At 53.9% G+C, this 22,500-nt stretch overlaps 1 protein-coding gene across 1 annotated transcript in view; it reads left to right on the top strand.

Annotated features, from left to right (window-relative positions):
• The window catches only part of PRDM4 (PR/SET domain 4), a 19,275-nt gene extending 443 nt beyond the window's left edge, over window positions 1–18,832 (top strand). Inside the window, exons 2-12 of the mRNA XM_075343791.1 lie at window positions 1,866–1,959; window positions 3,285–3,418; window positions 3,714–3,899; window positions 3,991–4,749; window positions 4,939–5,088; window positions 11,819–11,937; window positions 12,195–12,280; window positions 12,750–12,877; window positions 15,819–16,142; window positions 17,165–17,333; window positions 18,441–18,832. Coding sequence (XP_075199906.1) covers window positions 3,286–3,418; window positions 3,714–3,899; window positions 3,991–4,749; window positions 4,939–5,088; window positions 11,819–11,937; window positions 12,195–12,280; window positions 12,750–12,877; window positions 15,819–16,142; window positions 17,165–17,333; window positions 18,441–18,729 — 2,343 coding nt within the window. The 5' untranslated portion in view covers window positions 1,866–1,959; window position 3,285 and the 3' untranslated portion in view covers window positions 18,730–18,832. The remainder of the gene's footprint in view (window positions 1–1,865; window positions 1,960–3,284; window positions 3,419–3,713; window positions 3,900–3,990; window positions 4,750–4,938; window positions 5,089–11,818; window positions 11,938–12,194; window positions 12,281–12,749; window positions 12,878–15,818; window positions 16,143–17,164; window positions 17,334–18,440) is intronic.
• The last annotated feature ends 3,668 nt before the right edge of the window (window positions 18,833–22,500 follow it).

Raw genomic sequence — 22,500 nt, 5'->3', positions numbered from 1 at the left:
CGGGGGGAGAGCGGAGCCCCGGGGGAGAGCGGAGCCCCGGGGGGAGAGCGGAGCCCCGGGGGGAGAGCGGAGCCCCGGAGGGAGAGCGGAGCCCCGGGGGGAGAGGGCCAGGGTCTGACCGAGCAGCTGACCATAGACTACAAATACCAGCCATACACTGCCAGATAGTGTCATCTCTCTCCAGAGCTGCACTCACTATTCTGCTGGTGCAGTCATTGTGTATATACATTACATTACTGACCCTGAGTTACCTCCTGTATTATACTCCAGAGCTGCACTCACTATTCTGCTGGTGCAGTCACTGTGTACATACATTACATTACTGATCCTGAGATACCTCCTGTATTATACTCCAGAGCTGCACTCACTATTCTGCTGGAGCAGTCACTGTGTACATACATTACATTACTGATCCTGAGATACCTCCTGTATTATACTCCAGAGCTGCACTCACTATTCTGCTGGAGCAGTCACTGTGTACATACATTACATTACTGATCCTGAGATGCCTCCTGTATTATACTCCAGAGCTGCACTCACTATTCTGCTGGTGCAGTCACTGTGTACATACATTACATTACTGATCCTGAATTACCTCCTGTATTATACTCCAGAGCTGCACTCACTATTCTGCTGGTGCAGTCACTGTGTACATACATTACATTACTGATCCTGAGTTACCTCCTGTATTATACTCCAGAGCTGCACTCACTATTCTGCTGGTGCAGTCACTGTGTACATACATTACATTACTGATCCGGAGTTACCTCCTGTATTATACCCCAGAGCTGCACTCACTATTCTGCTGGTGCAGTCACTGTGTACATACATTACATTACTGATCCTGAGATACCTCCTGTATTATACTCCAGAGCTGCACTCACTATTCTGCTGGTGCAGTCACTGTGTACATACATTACATTACTGATCCTGAATTACCTCCTGTATTATACTCCAGAGCTGTACTCACTATTCTGCTGGTGCAGTCACTGTGTACATACATTACATTACTGATCCTGAGTTACCTCCTGTATTATACTCCAGAGCTGCACTCACTATTCTGCTGGTGCAGTCACTGTGTACATACATTACATTACTGCTCCTGAGTTACCTCCTGTATTATACCCCAGAGCTGCACTCACTATTCTGCTGGTGCAGTCACTGTGTACATACATTACATTACTGATCCTGAGATACCTCCTGTATTATACCCCAGAGCTGCACTCACTATTCTGCTGGTGCAGTCACTGTGTACATACATTACATTACTGATCCTGAGATACCTCCTGTATTATACCCCAGAGCTGCACTCACTATTCTGCTGGTGCAGTCACTGTGTACATACATTACATTACTGATCCTGAGATACCTCCTGTATTATACCCCAGAGCTGCACTCACTATTCTGCTGGTGCAGTCACTGTGTACATACATTACATTACTGATCCTGAGATACCTCCTGTATTATACCCCAGAGCTGCACTCACTATTCTGCTGGTGCAGTCACTGTATACATACATTACATTACTGATCCTGAGTTACCTCCTGTATTATACTCCAGAGCTGCACTCACTATTCTGCTGGTGCAGTCAATGTGTATATACATTACATTACTGATCCTGAGATACCTCCTGTATTATACCCCAGAGCTGCACTCACTATTCTGCTGGTGCAGTCACTGTGTACATACATTACTGATCCTGAGTTTCTTCCTGCATTATACTCCAGAGCTGCACTCACTATTCTGTTGGTGCAGTCACTGTGCACATACATTACATTACTGATCCTGCGTTACATCCTGTATTATACTCCAGAGCTGTACTCACTATTCTCCTAGATGTGACTGTTTCTTGTTGTACCTTGCAGCGGTCGGGCGGTGACCGGATTTCCTCCTCTACATGACATGGCGTGTCCTTGTGTTCCCGGCTGATATTAGAGGATGACAGTAAGAGTCACCCAGGTACGGACAGAGGGTGATGCTCTGGGTAATGGTATCATCCTCCCTTTCTATTTTTCTGCTGTAATATAAGGATTGGGGGGAGGAGGGGGATGCATCTGCAGTTTCTCTCACGGGAAGAGCGAAATGAAGCTGCAATTTTTATGACAGTGAAGGGCGATGCAGCTGCAGTTTTTCCGTATCTATGACTAGAGGAGGGGGATGCAGCTGCAGTTTCTTGGATAGGAAGAGCTAATGCTGCATGTTCTTGGATGGGAGGAGGGGGATGCAGCTGTAGGTCCTCTGTCTATGATGGGAGGAGGGAGATGCAGTTTCTCAGACAGAAGGAGATGGGTACTGCTGCAGGTTCTCGGATAGGAAGAGCTAATGCTGCAGGTTCTGGGATGGGATGAGCGAGATGCAGCTGCAAGTCCTCTGTTTATGATGGGAGGAGGGAGATGCAGCTGCAGTTTCTCAGACAGAAGGAGATGGCTACTGCTGCAGGTTCTCGGATGGGAGGAGGGAGATGCAGCTGCAGTTTCTCGGATAGGAAGAGCTAATGCTGCAGGTTCTGGGATGGGAGGAGCGAGATGCAGCTGCAAGTCCTCTGTTTATGATGGGAGGAGGGAGATGCAGCTGCAGTTTCTCAGACAGAAGGAGCTGGCTACTGCAGCAGGTTCTTGGATGGGAGGAGGGAGATGCAGTTTCTCAGACAGAAGGAGATGGGTACTGCTGCAGGTTCTCGGATAGGAAGAGCTAATGCTGCAGGTTCTGGGATGGGAGGAGCGAGATGCAGCTGCAAGTCCTCTGTTTATGATGGGAGGAGGGAGATGCAGCTGCAGTTTCTCAGACAGAAGGAGATGGCTACTGCTGCAGGTTCTCGGATGGGAGGAGGGAGATGCAGCTGCAGTTTCTAAGACAGAAGGAGATGGATACTGCTGCAGGTTCTCGGATGGGAGGAGGGAGATGCAGCTGCAGTTTCTCAGACAGAAGGAGATGGCTACTGCTGCAGGTTCTCGGATGGGAGGAGGGAGATGCAGCTGCAGTTTCTCGGATAGGAAGAGCTAATGCTGCAGGTTCTGGGATGGGAGGAGCGAGATGCAGCTGCAAGTCCTCTGTTTATGATGGGAGGAGGGAGATGCAGCTGCAGTTTCTCAGACAGAAGGAGCTGGCTACTGCAGCAGGTTCTTGGATGGGAGGAGGGAGATGCAGTTTCTCATACAGAAGGAGCTGGCTACTGCAGCAGGTTCTTGGATTGGAGGAGGGGGATGCAGCTGCAGGTCCTCTGTCTGTGATTGGGGACATTGCTTCTCAGGATCTGAGTTGTTTCCTGTCTTGTTTCTGCGCAGGATGAATGATCTGAACCTGAGCGCGGTGGCCATGGAGCAGCTGGGCTCCTCCTCGGTTGGCAGCACCCTGCCGGTCGCGGGCGGTCACCTGGGGCTGACGGCTTCTCCGCCTCACAGCGCTCTGACAGCACCAGGTAAGGGCAGCTTTGGGCTGGGGGGCGCAGGGGGGGTTTGTGTGACCCTTGGAGACGTCACCTATGTGCAGGCGTCCGCTCTGCCTCGCGCAGGATGCCTCGTGGTTAGGTTGGTATTGGGGTGACTGTTGCAGTAGGGCAGCGCTGCAGTTCTCCGCTCCGGAGCTTCATCTGTCATGGAGGACAGAAGTCTTCTGCTCTTGTCATTGAAGGATGCTGCAGTCGGCCTCTTCCCTGGCTGATAACAGAGAGCAGTGCACTGAGTGATCCTTCATCCTCCGTTTTGTCTTCGCAGGGTTGCCGGTGGCCATTCCTAACCTCGGCCCGTCCCTCGGCTCGCTCCCCCCGGCGCTGTCCGTCATGCTGCCTATGGGACTCGGGGAGCGCGGCGTGATGTGTGGCCTCCCAGAGCGGAACTTCCCGCTGCCGCCGCCTCCGTACCCGCACCTGGAGAACAGCTACTTCCGGCACTTACTCCCCGGTACGATGCGGGGGGCGTCCTGGGGGCGCTGATGTCCCCTCCTGGCGGGTTGTGGTATTACACCCTGTGACTTGCCTTTCTTTCCTCCCAGGCATCTTGTCGTACCTGGCGGACCGGCCGCCCCCTCAGTACATTCACCCGAGCTCGCTGAGCGTGGACTCGTCCGGCGGACTCTCGGTCTCCACCAGTAACCCCTCGCTGGATCCGTACCAGTCGGGACCCCCCGTGGGACTGGAGACCGGCATAGTGTCCCTGGACTCGCGCTCGGTGGGCAGACACCCCGGGCAGAGCTTACACCCCAGTGATGGCCAGGAGGTGGCGCTGGACGCGGGGATGACCATGGATAACGTCTCCCGGGTGAACAGCCCCATCACCAGCGAGGAGCTGACCATCGAGGGCGTGACGGGCGAGCACGGACAGATCACCAGCGTGTCGCGCCCCCACGAGCCTCTCACTGTGGACGCCAACCTACCTCCCGACGCCGTGGGCCACGCCGGGGTGCTACCGCTGCACGGCGGGGCGCTGGAGCTTCCCGTCGTGATGGAGTCGGAGCATCACATGGGCGCCCGGGCCAACATGTCGGAAAACTCCCTGACGGACGCCATCCACACCGTGGCCCTGAGCAGTAACCCGGTCAGCGTGGCCCTTTCTACCTCACACCCGCTCTCCTCACTGACCGCCGTGTCCTTACACGGGAACGGCATCGGCCTGGAGCCCGTCACCGTGTCCGCCATCACACCGGACGTGGCCCTGCCCGGGGGTCACGTGGACGCGGCCAGCCTGACATTCGTACCCTCCGCCCTACAGATAGACTCCAACAAGGAGAACATGGCCACGCTCTTCACCATCTGTGAGTGCCACGCATCATTGTCAGCAAAAAATATTTACTATTTTTATTTTTTTGAAAAAAAAAGTAAACAAAAAAATTAAAACATTTCCCCCCCAAAAAATAGTCACTGACCAATTTATATAAATCGTCAGCCCCTCCACCTCCTGCCTGTGGTGCTATATTCAGGGTCCCCTTCCTTTATTTTTGCAGGGTGCACTTTATGTAACCGGGCCTATCCCTCCGACTGCCCCGAACACGGCCCCGTCACCTTCATACCGGACAGCCCCATCGAGAGCCGGGCGCGCCTGTCCCTTCCCAAACAGCTGGTGCTGAGACAGTCGGTGACAGGAGCAGATGTAGGTAAGTGGGGGCTCAATCTGCTGTGAAGTCTGTCTGCAGCCACCACTAGGGGGAGCTCCCTGTATACAGAGATACATGATAAGATCCTGTCTGCAGCCACCACTAGGGGGAGCTCCCTGTATACAGAGATACATGATAAGATCCTGTCTGCAGCCACCACTAGGGGGAGCTCCCTGTATACAGAGATACATGATAAGATCCTGTCTGCAGCCACCACTAGGGGGAGCTCCCTGTATACAGAGATACATGATAAGATCCTGTCTGCAGCCACCACTAGGGGGAGCTCCCTGTATACAGAGATACATAAGATCCTGTCTGCAGCCACCACTAGGGGGAGCTCCCTGTATACAGAGATACATGATAAGATCCTGTCTGCAGCCACCACTAGGGGGAGCTCCCTGTATACAGAGATACATGATAAGATCCTGTCTGCAGCCACCACTAGGGGGAGCTCCCTGTATACAGAGATACATAAGATCCTGTCTGCAGCCACCACTAGGGGGAGCTCCCTGTATACAGAGATACATGATAAGATCCTGTCTGCAGCCACCACTAGGGGGAGCTCCCTGTATACAGAGATACATGATAAGATCCTGTCTGCAGCCACCACTAGGGGGAGCTCCCTGTATACAGAGATACATGATAAGATCCTGTCTGCAGCCACCACTAGGGGGAGCTCCCTGTATACAGAGATACATGATAAGATCCTGTCTGCAGCCACCACTAGGGGGAGCTCCCTGTATACAGAGATACATAAGATCCTGTCTGCAGCCACCACTAGGGGGAGCTCCCTGTATACAGAGATACATGATAAGATCCTGTCTGCAGCCACCACTAGGGGGAGCTCCCTGTATACAGAGATACATAAGATCCTGTCTGCAGCCACCACTAGGGGGAGCTCCCTGTATACAGAGATACATGATAAGATCCTGTCTGCAGCCACCACTAGGGGGAGCTCCCTGTATACAGAGATACATGATAAGATCCAGTCTGCAGCCACCACTAGGGGGACCTCCCTGTATACAGAGATACATGATAAGATCCTGTCTGCAGCCACCACTCGGGGGAGCTCCCTGTATACAGAGATACAGGATAAGACCCTGTCTGCAGCCACCACTAGGGGGAGCTCCCTGTATACAGAGATACATGATAAGATCCTGTCTGCAGCCTCCACTAGGGGGAGCTCCCTGTATACAGAGATACATGATAAGATCCTGTCTGCAGCCACCACTAGGGGGAGCTCCCTGTATACAGAGATACATGATAAGATCCTGTCTGCAGCCACCACTAGAGGGAGCTCCCTGTACACAGAGATACATGATAAGATCCTGTCTGCAGCCACCACTAGGGGGAGCTCCCTGTATACAGAGATACATGATAAGATCCTGTCTGCAGCCACCACTAGGGGGAGCTCCCTGTATACAGAGATACATGATAAGATCCTGTCTGCAGCCACCACTAGGGGGAGCTCCCTGTATACAGAGATACATGATAATATCCTGTCTGCAGCCACCACTAGGGGGATCTCCCTGTATACAGAGATACATGATAAGATCCTGTCTGCAGCCACCACTAGGGGGAGCTCCCTGTATACAGAGATACATAAGATCCTGTCTGCAGCCACCACTAGGGGGAGCTCCCTGTATACAGAGATACATGATAAGATCCTGTCTGCAGCCACCACTAGGGGGAGCTCACTGTATACAGAGATACATGATAAGATCCTGTCTGCAGCCACCACTAGGGGGAGCTCCCTGTATACAGAGATACATAAGATCCTGTCTGCAGCCACCACTAGGGGGAGCTCCCTGTATACAGAGATACATAAGATCCTGTCTGCAGCCACCACTAGGGGGAGCTCCCTGTATACAGAGATACATGATAAGATCCTGTCTGCAGCCACCACTAGGGGGAGCTCCCTGTATACAGAGATACATGATAAGATCCTGTCTGCAGCCACCACTAGGGAGAGCTCCCTGTATACAGAGATACATGATAAGATCCTGTCTGCAGCCACCACTAGGGGGAGATCCCTGTATACAGAGATACATGATAAGATCCTGTCTGCAGCCACCACTAGGGGGAGCTCCCTGTATACAGAGATACATAAGATCCTGTCTGCAGCCACCACTAGGGGGAGCTCCCTGTATACAGAGATACATGATAAGATCCTGTCTGCAGCCACCACTAGGGGGAGCTCCCTGTATACAGAGATACATGATAAGATCCTGTCTGCAGCCACCACTAGGGGGAGCTCCCTGTATACAGAGATACATGATAAGATCCTGTCTGCTGCCACCACTAGAGGGAGCTCCCTGTATACAGAGATACATGATCAGATCCTGTCTGCAGTCACCACTAGGGGGAGCTCCCTGTAGACAGAGATACATGATAAGATCCTGTCTGCAGCCACCACTAGGGGGAGCTCCCTGTAGACAGAGATACATGATAATATCCTGTCTGCAGCCACCACTAGGGGGATCTCCCTGTATACAGAGATACATGATAAGATCCTGTCTGCAGCCACCACTAGGGGGAGCTCCCTGTATACAGAGATACATAAGATCCTGTCTGCAGCCACCACTAGGGGGAGCTCCCTGTATACAGAGATATATGATAAGATCCTGTCTGCAGCCACCACTAGGGGGAGCTCACTGTATACAGAGATACATGATAAGATCCTATCTGCAGCCACCACTAGGGGGAGCTCCCTGTATACAGAGATACATGATAAGATCCTGTCTGCAGCCACCACTAGGGGGAGTTTCCTGTATACAGAGATACATGATAAGATCCTGTCTGCAGCCACCACTAGGGGGAGTTCCCTGTATACAGAGATACATATGAACCTGTCTGCAGCCACCACTAGGGGGAGCTCCCTGTATACAGAGATACATGATAAGATCCTGTCTGCAGCCACCACTAGGGGGAGTTCCCTGTATACAGAGATACATATGAACCTGTCTGCAGCCACCACTAGGGGGAGCTCCCTGTATACAGAGATGCATGATAATATACTGTCTGCAGCCACCACTAGGGGGAGCTCCCTGTATACAGAGATACATGATAATATACTGTCTGCAGCCACCACTAGGGGGAGCTCCCTGTATACAGAGATACATGATAAGATCCTGTTTGCAGCCACCACTAGAGGGAGCTCCCTGTATACAGAGATACATATGAACCTGTCTGCAGCCACCACTAGGGGGAGCTCCCTGTATACAGAGATACATGATAATATACTGTCTGCAGCCACCACTAGGGGGAGCTCCCTGTATAGAGAGATACATGATAATATACTGTCTGCAGCCACCACTAGGGGGAGCTCCCTGTATACAGAGATACATGATAAGATCCTGTCTGCAGCCACCACTAGAGGGAGCTCCCTGTATACAGAGATACATGATAAGATCCTGTCTGCAGCCACCACTAGGGGGAGTTTCCTGTATACAGAGATACATGATAAGATCCTGTCTGCAGCCACCACTAGGGGGAGCTCCCTGTATACAGAGATACATAAGATCCTGTCTGCAGCCACCACTAGGGGGAGCTCCCTGTATACAGAGATACATGATAAGATCCTGTCTGCAGCCACCACTAGGGGGAGCTCCCTGTATACAGAGATACATGGTAAGATCCTGTCTGCAGCCACCACTAGGGGGAGCTCCCTGTATACAGAGATACATGATAAGATCCTGTCTGCAGCCACCACTAGAGGGAGCTCCCTGTATACAGAGATACATGATAAGATCCTGTCTGCAGCCACCACTAGGGGGAGCTCCCTGTATACAGAGATACATGATAAGATCCTGTCTGCAGCCACCACTAGGGGGAGCTCCCTGTATACAGAGATACATGATAAGATCCTGTCTGCAGCCACCACTAGGGGGAGCTCCCTGTATACAGAGATACATGATAATATCCTGTCTGCAGCCACCACTAGGGGGATCTCCCTGTATACAGAGATACATGATAAGATCCTGTCTGCAGCCACCACTAGGGGGAGCTCCCTGTATACAGAGATACATAAGATCCTGTCTGCAGCCACCACTAGGGGGAGCTCCCTGTATACAGAGATACATGATAAGATCCTGTCTGCAGCCACCACTAGGGGGAGCTCACTGTATACAGAGATACATGATAAGATCCTGTCTGCAGCCACCACTAGGGGGAGCTCCCTGTATACAGAGATACATAAGATCCTGTCTGCAGCCACCACTAGGGGGAGCTCCCTGTATACAGAGATACATGATAAGATTCTGTCTGCAGCCACCACTAGGGGGAGCTCCCTGTATACAGAGATACATGATAAGATCCTGTCTGCAGCCACCACTAGGGGGAGCTCCCTGTATACAGAGATACATAAGATCCTGTCTGCAGCCACCACTAGGGGGAGCTCCCTGTATACAGAGATACATAAGATCCTGTCTGCAGCCACCACTAGGGGGAGCTCCCTGTATACAGAGATACATGATAAGATCCTGTCTGCAGCCACCACTAGGGGGAGCTCCCTGTATACAGAGATACATGATAAGATCCTGTCTGCAGCCACCACTAGGGGGAGCTCCCTGTATACAGAGATACATAAGATCCTGTCTGCAGCCACCACTAGGGGGAGCTCCCTGTATACAGAGATACATGATAAGATCCTGTCTGCAGCCACCACTAGGGGGAGCTCCCTGTATACAGAGATACATGATAAGATCCTGTCTGCAGCCACCACTAGAGGGAGCTCCCTGTATACAGAGATACATGATCAGATCCTGTCTGCAGTCACCACTAGGGGGAGCTCCCTGTAGACAGAGATACATGATAAGATCCTGTCTGCAGCCACCACTAGGGGGAGCTCACTGTATACAGAGATACATGATAAGATCCTATCTGCAGCCACCACTAGGGGGAGCTCCCTGTATACAGAGATACATGATAAGATCCTGTCTGCAGCCACCACTAGGGGGAGTTTCCTGTATACAGAGATACATGATAAGATCCTGTCTGCAGCCACCACTAGGGGGAGTTCCCTGTATACAGAGATACATATGAACCTGTCTGCAGCCACCACTAGGGGGAGCTCCCTGTATACAGAGATACATGATAAGATCCTGTCTGCAGCCACCACTAGGGGGAGTTCCCTGTATACAGAGATACATATGAACCTGTCTGCAGCCACCACTAGGGGGAGCTCCCTGTATACAGAGATGCATGATAATATACTGTCTGCAGCCACCACTAGGGGGAGCTCCCTGTATACAGAGATACATGATAATATACTGTCTGCAGCCACCACTAGGGGGAGCTCCCTGTATACAGAGATACATGATAAGATCCTGTCTGCAGCCACCACTAGAGGGAGCTCCCTGTATACAGAGATACATATGAACCTGTCTGCAGCCACCACTAGGGGGAGCTCCCTGTATACAGAGATACATGATAATATACTGTCTGCAGCCACCACTAGGGGGAGCTCCCTGTATACAGAGATACATGATAATATACTGTCTGCAGCCACCACTAGGGGGAGCTCCCTGTATACAGAGATACATGATAAGATCCTGTCTGCAGCCACCACTAGAGGGAGCTCCCTGTATACAGAGATACATGATAAGATCCTGTCTGCAGCCACCACTAGGGGGAGTTTCCTGTATACAGAGATACATGATAAGATCCTGTCTGCAGCCACCACTAGGGGGAGCTCCCTGTATATAGAGATACATGATAATATACTGTCTGCAGCCACCACTAGGGGGAGCTCCCTGTATACAGAGATACATGATAAGATTCTGTCTGCAGCCACCACTAGGGGGAGTTCCCTGTATACAGAGATACATATGAACCTGTCTGCAGCCACCACTAGGGGGAGCTCCCTGTATACAGATACATAAGATCCTGTCTGCAGTCACCACTAGGGGGAGCTCCTTGTATACTGTATAATTAAGTTAAATCTATGCACAATATACAGGGAGCTCCCTCTAGTGGTGACTACAGACAGGTTCTTATCATGTATCTCTGTATACAGGGAGCTCCCCCTAGTGGTGGCTGCAGACAGGACCTTATCATGTATCTCTGTATACAGGGAGCTCCCCCTAGTGGTGGCTGCAGACAGGATCTTATCATGTATCTCTGTATACAGGGAGCTCCCCCTAGTGGTGGCTGCAGACAGGATCTTATCATGTATCTCTGTATACAGGGAGCTCCCCCTAGTGGTGGCTGCAGACAGGATCTTATCATGTATCTCTGTATACAGGGAGCTCCCCCTAGTGGTGGCTGCAGACAGCATCGTATCATGTATCTCTGTATACAGGGAGCTCCCCCTAGTGGTGTCTGCAGACAGGATCTTATGTGTCTCTGTATACAGGGAGCTCCCCCTAGTGGTGACTGCAGACAGGATCTTATCATGTATCTCTGTATACAGGGAGCTCCCCCTAGTGGTGGCTGCAGATAGCGGAGGATTTGTAGTTGTTTCAGCACAGATCTTGGGTCACTTGACGACACCTTAGCCTTGTGTGTTTCATACAGTTTTCCGCTGCTGATTTCTCCTGTGTCCGGTAGATACAGGATACTGGTGACTGCAGGGATATCAGTTCAGTGGCCGGTACCGTTCAGGTTTATGATTTATACTTGGAAGTGATCAGCGCCAGGGACCCCCTTTATGTGGAGGAGGGGGGTGCAGTTTGGATATTGCTCCCTCTGATTATTGCAGGTGTATGATACCTGGGATTGATTGTTGCAGGAGTCTGGACCCAGGACAGTATTTCGGTTCGGACCTGCTTTGGTCCCCTGGTAGGACAGGAGAGCCAATCACTAGAAGTTGCCGGCTGGACGGATAAATCTGCCAACCACATCTGGAAGGTAAGACGCCCCCATGTAACCCCCGGCCGCCCCCTGCATAGCAGAAGGAGAGGTCTCCGGACATTGTAACACTCGGAAACTGTTGTGGGAATTGACACAGGCAGAAAGAGAAGGGCGGGAGGGGGCACCGACCCTGGTGGGCTGTGGGATAGGGGGCACCGGCCCTGGTGGGCTGGGGGATAGGGGGCACCGGCCCTGGTGGGCTGTGGGAGGGTGACCGGCTTGACGGGCAGTGACTTGTACTTGTCTCATTGCAGATTTACAGCAACAACGTGATGGAGTTCTGCGTCATCACCACCGAGGAGAACGAATGTAACTGGATGATGTTTGTGCGAAAGGCAAGGTATGCGGCCGTCCGCCCCTCCCGTGTGTGAGGCGCCCCCTTCCCTCCTCCTCCCGTGTGTGAGGCGCCCCCTTCCCTCCTCCTCCCGTGTGTGAGGCGCCCCCTTTCCTCCTCCTCCCGTGTGTGAGGCGCCCCCTTCCCTCCTCCTCCCGTGTGTGAGGCGCCCCCTTCCCTCCTCCTCCCGTGTGTGTGAGGCGCCCCCCTTCCCTCCTCCTCCCGTGTGTGAGGCGCCCCCTTCCCTCCTCCTCCCGTGTGTGAGGCGCCCCCTTCCCTCCTCCTCCCGTGTGTGAGGCGCCCCCTTCCCTCCTCCTCCCGTGTGTGAGGTGCCCCCTTCCCCCCTCCTCCTCCCGTGTGTGTGAGGCGCCCCCTTCCCCCCTCCTCCTCCCGTGTGTGTGAGGCGCCCGCCCCTCCTCCTCCCGTGTGTGAGGCGCCCGCCCCTCATACTCACACCCTTTCTCCTCATTCTCAGGAATCCGGATGAACAGAATCTCGTCGCTTACCCTCATGACGGGAAGATTTACTTCTACACCAGCAGGGACATCCCGGCCCAGGAGGAGCTGCTGTTCTATTACAGCCGGGACTACGCGCAGCAGATGGGTAACTACTCCCACCATACAGGCCTGTGTGACCGGAGCTGTGACCAATCTGAGCGCTGCTCCCTCCACTGAGCCGTGTATATTGTGCAGCGTCCTAACGAGCCGAGCCATATGGGGCTACACAGCATCCGGCACTGACCTTTGTGCATAACGGGTGTTCTTGGACAATAAAGGGATTAATGTCGAAATTCCTGATATTCTATAGCACTGAAGATATGTCCCTGAGAATTTAGGGCAGTGATGGGGTTAATTATCATTAGCAGAGGGGGTTTATTCCCACCAAAGAAAGCTGTTACTAACGCGCTCACTTCCCTAGACCACCAGGGATATTCACTAACTGCCCCTAGGCCTCCAGGGCATAATGTCTATTGTATTAGAATGCCTGGTGTTACAGGGCAGTGACTGGGATTAGTATCCTGGTGGACGACTAGGGCAGCTCCTGGGTGAATGTTGGTGTCTGGTGGTGGTCTAGGGCAGGTCCTGGGTGAATGTAGGTGTCCCTGGTGGACTAGGGGGGCAGGTCCTGGGTGACTGTAGGGGTCCCTGGTGGACTAGGGGGCAGCTCCTGGGTGAATGTAGGGGTCCCTGGTGGACTAGGGGGCAGCTCCTGGGTGAATGTAGGTGTCCCTGGTGGACTAGGGCAGGTCCTGGATGAATGTCTGTGTCCCTGGTGGTCTAGGGAATTTGGTAGAGGCGATGTGTAATCCTTGAAGTGCTATTAGTAATTAGACTCTGCACTGCTGTAGCCTTATAGAAATACTGACAGTCCCCTTCATTCCCCTGGACCACCAGGGATATTAACAGAGATAATGTTCAGGACTAATAGATGGATGGGAAAGGTTAAGTTTCTTTAGGCTGCTTTTGCCCTGTGGGGGTCTTGTATGGCAGTAGCTTCCTTAGTTGCCCTGTGGGGGTCTTGTACGCAGTAGCTTCCTTAGTTGCCCTATGGGGGTCTTGTACGGCGTTTGCGTCCTTAGTTGCCCTATGGGGGTCTTGTACGGCAGTAGCTTCCTTAGTTGCCCTGTGGGGGTCTTGTGCGGCGTTAGCGTCCTTAGTTGCCCTGTGGGGGTCTTGTACGGCAGTAGCGTCCTTAGTTGCCCTGTGGGGGTCTTGTACGGCAGTAGCGTCCTTAGTTGCCCTGTGGGGGTCTTGTACGGCAGTAGCTTCCTTAGTTGCCCTGTGGGGGTCTTGTACGGCAGTAGCTTCCTTAGTTGCCCTGTGGGGGTCTTGTACGCAGTAGCTTCCTTAGTTGCCCTATGGGGGTCTTGTACGGCGTTTGCGTCCTTAGTTGCCCTATGGGGGTCTTGTACGGCAGTAGCTTCCTTAGTTGCCCTGTGGGGGTCTTGTGCGGCGTTAGCGTCCTTAGTTGCCCTGTGGGGGTCTTGTACGGCAGTAGCTTCCTTAGTTGCCCTGTGGGGGTCTTGTACGGCAGTAGCTTCCTTAGTTGCCCTGTGGGGGTCTTGTACGGCAGTAGCTTCCTTAGTTGCCCTGTGGGGGTTTTGTACGGCAGTAGCTTCCTTAGTTGCCCTGTGGGGGTTTTGTACGGCGTTAGCGTCCTTAGTTGCCCTGTGGGGGTCTTGTACGGCAGTAGCGTCCTTAGTTGCCCTGTGGGGGGTCTTGTACGGCAGTAGCTTCCTTAGTTGCCCTGTGGGGGTCTTGTACGGCAGTAGCTTCCTTAGTTGCTCTGTGGGGGTCTTGTACGGCGTTAGCTTCCTTGCCCTGTGGGGGTCTTGTACGGCAGTAGCTTCCTTAGTTGCTCTGTGGGGGTCTTGTACGGCGTTAGCTTCCTTGCCCTGTGGGGGTCTTGTACGGCAGTAGCTTCCTTAGTTGCCCTGTGGGGGTCTTGTACGGCGTTAGCGTCCTTAGTTGCCCTGTGGGGGTCTTGTACGGCAGTAGCGTCCTTAGTTGCCCTGTGGGGGGTCTTGTACGGCAGTAGCTTCCTTAGTTGCCCTGTGGGGGTCTTGTACGGCAGTAGCTTCCTTAGTTGCTCTGTGGGGGTCTTGTACGGCGTTAGCTTCCTTGCCCTGTGGGGGTCTTGTACGGCAGTAGCTTCCTTAGTTGCTCTGTGGGGGTCTTGTACGGCGTTAGCTTCCTTGCCCTGTGGGGGTCTTGTACGGCAGTAGCTTCCTTAGTTGCCCTGTGGGGGTCTTGTACGGCAGTAGCGTCCTTAGTTGCCCTGTGGGGGTCTTGTACGGCAGTAGCGTCCTTAGTTGCCCTGTGGGGGGTCTTGTACGGCAGTAGCTTCCTTAGTTGCTCTGTGGGGGTCTTGTACGGCGTTAGCTTCCTTGCCCTGTGGGGGTCTTGTACGGCAGTAGCTTCCTTAGTTGCTCTGTGGGGGTCTTGTACGGCGTTAGCTTCCTTGCCCTGTGGGGGTCTTGTATGGCAGTAGCTTCCTTAGTTGCCCTGTGGGGGTCTTGTACGGCGTTAGCGTCCTTAGTTGCCCTGTGGGGGTCTTGTACGGCAGTAGCGTCCTTAGTTGCCCTGTGGGGGTCTTGTACGGCAGTAGCGTCCTTAGTTGCCCTGTGGGGGGGTCTTGTACGGCAGTAGCTTCCTTAGTTGCCCTGTGGGGGTCTTGTACGGCAGTAGCTTCCTTAGTTGCCCTGTGGGGGTCTTGTACGGCAGTAGCGTCCTTAGTTGCTCTGTGGGGGTCTTGTACGGCAGTAGCTTCCTTAGTTGCCCTGTGGGGGTCTTGTACGGCAGTAGCTTCCTTAGTTGCTCTGTGGGGGTCTTGTACGGCAGTAGCGTCCTTAGTTGCCCTGTGGGGGTCTTGTACGGCGTTAGCTTCCTTGCCCTGTGGGGGTCTTGTACGGCAGTAGCTTCCTTAGTTGCTCTGTGGGGGTCTTGTACGGCAGTAGCCCCCTCAGTTGCCCCAGTTTCCGCCTTGGTGATCAGCTGCTGACGGTCGGGGTGCAGCAGCCTCTTACCAGCTATTTTTCCGCCAGGGTTACCGGAGCAGCCGGAGATGCTGCTGTGTCACTGCGGGAAGGAGTGCCTGTCCTACGCCGAGTTCAAGTCCCACCTGAGCAGCCACATCGGCAGCCACCTGCCCGCCGAGTCCCTGAGCAGCGAGGACACCGGCCAGCCCGCCACGCCAAGCAAAGAACGCAAGTGGAAGTGCACGGTGTGTCCTCGCTCCTTCTCCTCCTCCACCAAGCTCAACGTGCACTACATGGGCCACATGGGCATGAAGCCCCACAAGTGCGAGTTCTGCAGCAAAGCCTTCAGCGACCCCAGCAACCTGCGCACCCACCTCCGCATCCACACAGGTGAGGCCGCGAGGGTCCGGGGGTCAGAGGCAGGGCGAGCAGCAGAAATGGAGTATCCTCTCCACGGGCAGAGGTAGGGCGAGCAGCAGAAACAAAATATGTCCTCTCCGCAGGCAAAGGTTAGAGGCAGAGCGAGCAACAGGAACAAGATATGTCCTCCTAGCACGGCCAGAGGTCAGGAGCAGGGTGAGCAACAGAACCAAAATGTGACCTCTCCTCACCACGGGCAGAGGTCAGGAGCAGGGCGAAGAGTAGAAATAAAGTGTGTCCACTCCCCACAGCGGGCAGAGGTCAGAGGCAGGGTAAGCACCGGACTAAAATGTGTCCTCTCCTCACCGCGGTCAGAGGCAGGGCGAGCACCGGACTAAAATGTGTCCTCTCCTCACCGCGGTCAGAGGCAGGGCGAGCACCGGACTAAAATGTGTCCTCTCCTCACCGCGGTCAGAGGCAGGGCGAGCACCGGACTAAAATGTGTCCTCTCCTCACCGCGGTCAGAGGCAGGGCGAGCACCGGACTAAAATGTGTCCTCTCCTCACCGCGGTCAGAGGCAGGGCGAGCACCGGACTAAAATGTGTCCTCTCCTCACCGCGGTCAGAGGCAGGGCGAGCACCGGACCAAAATGTGACCTCTCCTCACCACGGGCAGAGGTCAGGAGCAGGGCGAAGAGTAGAAATAAAATGTGTCCACTCCCCACCGCGGGCAGAGGTCAGAGGCAGGGTGAGCACCGGACCAAAATGTGTCCTCTCCTCACCGCGGGCAGAGGTCAGAGGCAGGGTGAGCACCGGACCAAAATGTGACCTCTCCTCACCACGGGCAGAGGTCAGGAGCAGGGCGAAGAGTAGAAATAAAATGTGTCCACTCCCCACAGCGGGCAGAGGTCAGAGGCAGGGTGAGCACCAGACCAAAATGTGTCCTCTTCTCACTGCGGGCAGCAGAAACCAAATGTGTCCTTTACTCACCACGGGCAGAGGTCAGAGGCAGGGCGAGCAGCAGAAATAAAATGTGTCCTCTCCTCTCCGCAGGGCAGAAGAATCACCACTGCGTGCTGTGCGGCAAATCCTTCACCCAGAAGGCCCACGTGGCCTCGCACATGGTGACCCACACGGGCGAGAAGAACTTCAAGTGCGACTTCTGCGAGAAGATGTTCATGAGGCGGCAGGACCTGAAGCAGCACATCCTCACACACACGCGGTGAGTCACCACCGGTGTGCACAAATGTGACAGCTCCGCATCAGCACAGAGTATTTCAGAAGGGGACGGCCGAGCTTGGGCCAAAGTCATGAAATGATATGGGCAAGGCCAGCACCACAGAGCACTACAGGAAGAGATGGCTGAGCTTCTGGGGGGACGGTTGAGTTTCTGGGGGGGAGGTGGCAGCAGAGTCACGAGGGGACGGCTGAGCTTCTGGGGGGAGGTGGCAGCAGAGTTACGAGGGGACGGCTGAGCTTCTGGAGGGAGGTGGCAGCAGAGTTACGAGGGGACGGCTGAGCTTCTGGGGGGAGGTGGCAGCAGAGTTACGAGGGGACGGCGGCAGCAGAGTTACGAGGGGACGGCTGAGCTTCTGGGGGGAGGTGGCAGCAGAGTTACGAGGCGACGGCTGAGCTTCTGGGGGCAGGTGGCAGCAGAGTTACGAGGCGACGGCTGAGCTTCTGGGGGGAGGTGGCAGCAGAGTTACGAGGCGACGGCTGAGCTTCTGGGGGGAGGTGGCAGAGTTACGAGGCGACGGCTGAGCTTCTGGGGGGAGGTGGCAGCAGAGTTACGAGGCGACGGCTGAGCTTCTGGGGGGAGGTGGCAGCAGAGTTACGAGGCGACGGCTGAGCTTCTGAGGGGATGGCTGAGCTGGGGGGAGGTGGCAGCAGAGCTACGAGGGGATGGCTGAGCTTCTGGGGGGGAGGTGGCAGCAGAGCTATGAGGGGATGGCTGAGCTTCTTGGGGGGGGGGTTTGAGGGCAGAGCTACGAGGGGATGGCTGAGCTTCTTGGGGGGGGGGGTTTGAGGGCAGAGCTACGAGGGGATGGCTGAGCTTCTTGGGGGGGGGGGGGTTTGAGGGCAGAGTTACGAGGGGGGGGGTTTGAGGGCAGAGTTACAAGGGGGGGGGGTTTGAGGGCAGAGGAGGAGGGAGAGGTGGAGGTGAGGGTAGAGTTACGAAGGGATGGTTGAGTTTCTGGGGGAGGAGGTGGCAGTGACTGAGTCATGAGGGGACAGTTGAGCTTGGGGCAGAGTGATGTGATGATATGGGCAGTGCCAGCAGCACAGAGTATTTCAGCAGCGCTGTGTCTCACACTCTCCTCCTCCGCAGAGAGCGACCGCTGAAGTGTCCGAAATGCGACAAGCACTTCTGCAGAACCAATCACCTGAAGAAACACCTGAACTCCCACGAGGGGAAGAGGGACTATGTGTGCGAGAAATGCTCCAAGGCCTTCCTCACCAAGTACCACCTCACCCGGCACCTGAAGATCTGCAAAGGCCCCAGCCCGGCTCCCCTGACCGACCAGGACGAGGAAGAGGACGACTCTGAGGAGGAAGAGTTACTGAGCTCAGACTGCACCGTGTTCCGCGCAGACGCACATCTCCCGCCGCACACGTGACCTGCGCTCCTATTTATATTATTTATTATGTGTGCGGCCTGTGCTGCTCTCACCTGTATATACCCCGGGGTCAGTGTGTGAATAAAGCAGAGACGGACAATCATCTGCCTGGTCTGGGGTCCGCAGCTCCTGCGCTGAATCAGGAGGTTCTGTAATCATACAAGTCTGTAGAGGGCCACATCTCTAGAGTTGGATCTATATACCAGGTGCTACTGTGTATATTACTGATCCTGAGTTTCTTCCATTATACTGCAGAGCTGCACTCACTGTTCTGCTGGCAAAGAAATCAAAACCATTGAGGTCCATAAATTGTGCAATAATGAGAAATGACAGGGAAAAAGTAATGAACACGTTACTGAAAGGTATTTCATACTTTGTACAGACCCCTCCTGTATGGAGACACTCGTCGCCTGCGTTGCTCAGGTGGGATTTTGGCCCCTTCTATCACACACTCTCCTCACATCCTGCAGGTCCCGGCTCCTTCTATGATTTCTGAGCTTTAGTTCCTTCCAGACATTTTCTATTGGATTCAGCTCTGGGGATCGGCTCGGCCAGTCTAGCAGATTTCTTGGCTGTGTGTTTGGGGTCATTGTCTTGCTGAAATGTCCGCCCTCGTTTCATCCTTATCCTGGTAGATGGCAGCAGATTTTTATTAGGAATGTGTCTCTATTTATCCATTCATCCTTCAATTACAAAGTTTCCTAGTACCGTCTGCTGAAAACCAGCCCCGCACCCTGATGTTCCCACCTCCACAGGTCACTGTTGGTGATTTGCCTTTTGCCCTCCAAACATGGTGTGTTATGGCCTCTAAAGTGTTTGATTTTGGTCTCTGACCAGACTATATTCTCCAGTATTTTTCACAGACTTGTCTAAATGTTCTCAAACTTTAAACGCTCTTGAACCCTTCTTATTGTTCAGCAATGGAGTCCTATGTGGTGAGCGTGCACAGGCCATGGAGGGGGGTGTGCATTACTTATTGGTTTCTGTGTAATAATTGTGCCTGCTGATCCCAGGTCTTTCTGCAGCCTTCCCCGCTGTCCTTGGACAACTCTGATGATAATTCTTTGGACTCTTGTATGAAATCTTGCAGGGAGCGCCTGCTCATGGCCGGTTTATGTTGAAATGAAGGGAATTTTGTTTACTTACCGTAAATTCCTTTTCTTCTAGCTCCAATTGGGAGACCCAGACAATTGGGTGTATAGGCTATGCCTCCGGAGGCCGCACAAAGTATTACACTAAAAGTGTAAAGCCCCTCCCCTTCTGCCTATACACCCCCCGTGCTGTCACGGGCTCCTCAGTTTTGGTGCAAAAGCAAGAAGGAGGAAAAAATTATAAACTGGTTTAAAGTAAATTCAATCCGAAGGAATATCGGAGAACTGAAACCATTCAACATGAACAACATGTGTACACAAAAAAACAGGGGCGGGCGCTGGGTCTCCCAATTGGAGCTAGAAGAAAAGGAATTTACGGTAAGTAAATAAAATTCCCTTCTTCTTTGTCGCTCCTAATTGGGAGACCCAGACGATTGGGACGTCCAAAAGCAGTCCCTGGGTGGGTAAAATAATACCTCGTAATGGAGCCGTAAAACGGCCCCTTCCTACAGGTGGGCAACCGCCGCCTGAAGGACTCGTCTACCTAGGCTGGCATCCGCCGAAGCATAGGTATGCACCTGATAGTGTTTCGTGAAAGTGTGCAGGCTCGACCAGGTAGCCGCCTGACACACCTGCTGAGCCGTAGCCTGGTGCCTCAAAGCCCAGGACGCGCCCACGGCTCTGGTAGAATGGGCCTTCAGCCCTGCGGGAACCGGAAGCCCCGCGGAACGGTAAGCTTCGAGAATTGGCTCCTTGATCCACCGAGCCAGGGTTGATTTGGAAGCCTGTGACCCCTTACGCTGGCCAGCGACAAGGACAAAGAGCGCATCAGAACGGCGCAGGGGCGCCGTACGAGAAATGTAGAGTCTGAGTGCTCGCACCAGATCTAACAAGTGCAAATCCTTTTCACATTGGTGAACTGGATGAGGACAAAAAGAGGGTAAGGAGATATCCTGATTGAGATGAAAAGGGGATACCACCTTAGGGAGAAAGTCCGGAACCGGACGCAGAACCACCTTGTCCTGGTGAATCACCAGGAAAGGGGCTTTGCATGACAACGCTGCTAGCTCAGACACTCTCCGAAGTGAAGTGACTGCTACTAGGAAGACCACTTTCTGTGAAAGGCGTGAGAGAGAAATATCCCTCATTGGCTCGAATGGTGGTTTCTGAAGAACCATCAGCACCCTGTTCAGATCCCAGGGTTCTAAAGGCCGCTTGTAAGGAGGGACGATGTGACAAACCCCCTGCAGGAACGTGCGTACCTGTGGAAGTCTGGCTAGGCGCTTCTGAAAAAACACAGAGAGCGCTGAGACTTGTCCCTTAAGGGAGCCGAGCGCCAAACCCTTTTCAAGTCCAGATTGAAGAAAGGACAGAAAAGTGGGCAAGGCAAAAGGCCAGGGAGAAAAACCCTGAGCAGAGCACCATGACAGGAAAATTTTCCACGTCCTGTGGTAGATCTTGGCGGACGTTGGTTTCCTAGCTTGTCTCATAGTGGCAATGACGTCTTGAGATAACCCTGAAGACGCTAGGATCTAGGACTCAATGGCCACACAGTCAGGTTCAGGGCCGCAGAATTCAGATGGAAAAACGGCCCTTGAGACAGCAAGTCTGGTCGGTCTGGTAGTGCCCACAGTTGGCCTGGTAGTGCCCACGGTTGGCCGACCGTGAGATGCCACAGATCCGGGTACCACGACCTCCTCGGCCAGTCTGGAGCGACGAGGATGGCGCGGCGGCAGTCGGCCCTGATCTTGCGTAACACTCTGGGCAACAGTGCCAGCGGAGGAAACACATAAGGGAGTTGAAACTGCGACCAATCCTGAACTAAGGCGTCTGCCGCCAGAGCTCTGGGATCTTGAGACCGTGCCATGAACGTCGGTACCTTGTTGTTGTGCCGGGACGCCATGAGGTCGACGTCCGGCACCCCCCAGCGGCAACAGCTCTCCTGAAACACGTCCGGGTGAAGGGACCATTCCCCTGCGTCCATGCCCTGGCGACTGAGATAATCTGCTTCCCAGTTTTCCACGCCCGGGATGTGAACTGCAGAGATGGTGGAGGCCGTGGCTTCCACCCACATCAAGATCCGCCGGACTTCCTGGAAGGCTTGCCGACTGCGTGTGCCGCCTTGGTGGTTGATGTATGCCACCGCTGTGGAATTGTCCGACTGAATTCGGATCTGCTTGCCTTCCAGCCACTGCTGGAACGCTTTCAGGGCAAGGTACACTGCCCGTATTTCCAGAATATTGATCTGAAGTGAGGACTCTTGCCGGGTCCACGTGCCCTGTGGTGGAGAAAAACCGCTCCCCACCCTGACAGACTCACGTCCGTCGTGACCACCTCCCAGGATGGGGGTAGGAAGGATTTCCCCTTCGATAATGAAGTGGGAAGAAGCCACCACCGAAGGGAAGCTTTTGTCGCCTGAGAGAGGGAGACGCTCCTGTCTAGGGACGTCGGCATCCTGTCCCATTTGCGAAGGATGTCCCATTGAAGAGGACGCAGGTGAAACTGCGCGAAAGGGACTGCCTCCATTGCTGCCACCATCTTCCCCAGCAAGTGCATGAGGCGCCTCAAGGGGTGTGACCGACCTTGAAGGAGAGATTGTACCCCCTTCTGTAGCGACTGCTGCTTGATCAGCGGAAGCTTCACTATCGCTGAGAGGGTATGAAACTCCATGCCAAGGTAT

This window comes from Anomaloglossus baeobatrachus, chromosome 4 (genome assembly GCF_048569485.1).
Source record: "Anomaloglossus baeobatrachus isolate aAnoBae1 chromosome 4, aAnoBae1.hap1, whole genome shotgun sequence".
Taxonomy (NCBI): Eukaryota; Metazoa; Chordata; class Amphibia; order Anura; family Aromobatidae; genus Anomaloglossus; species Anomaloglossus baeobatrachus.
Note: the sequence above shows the minus strand (reverse complement) of the source record. Positions and strands in the feature narration are given on the sequence as shown.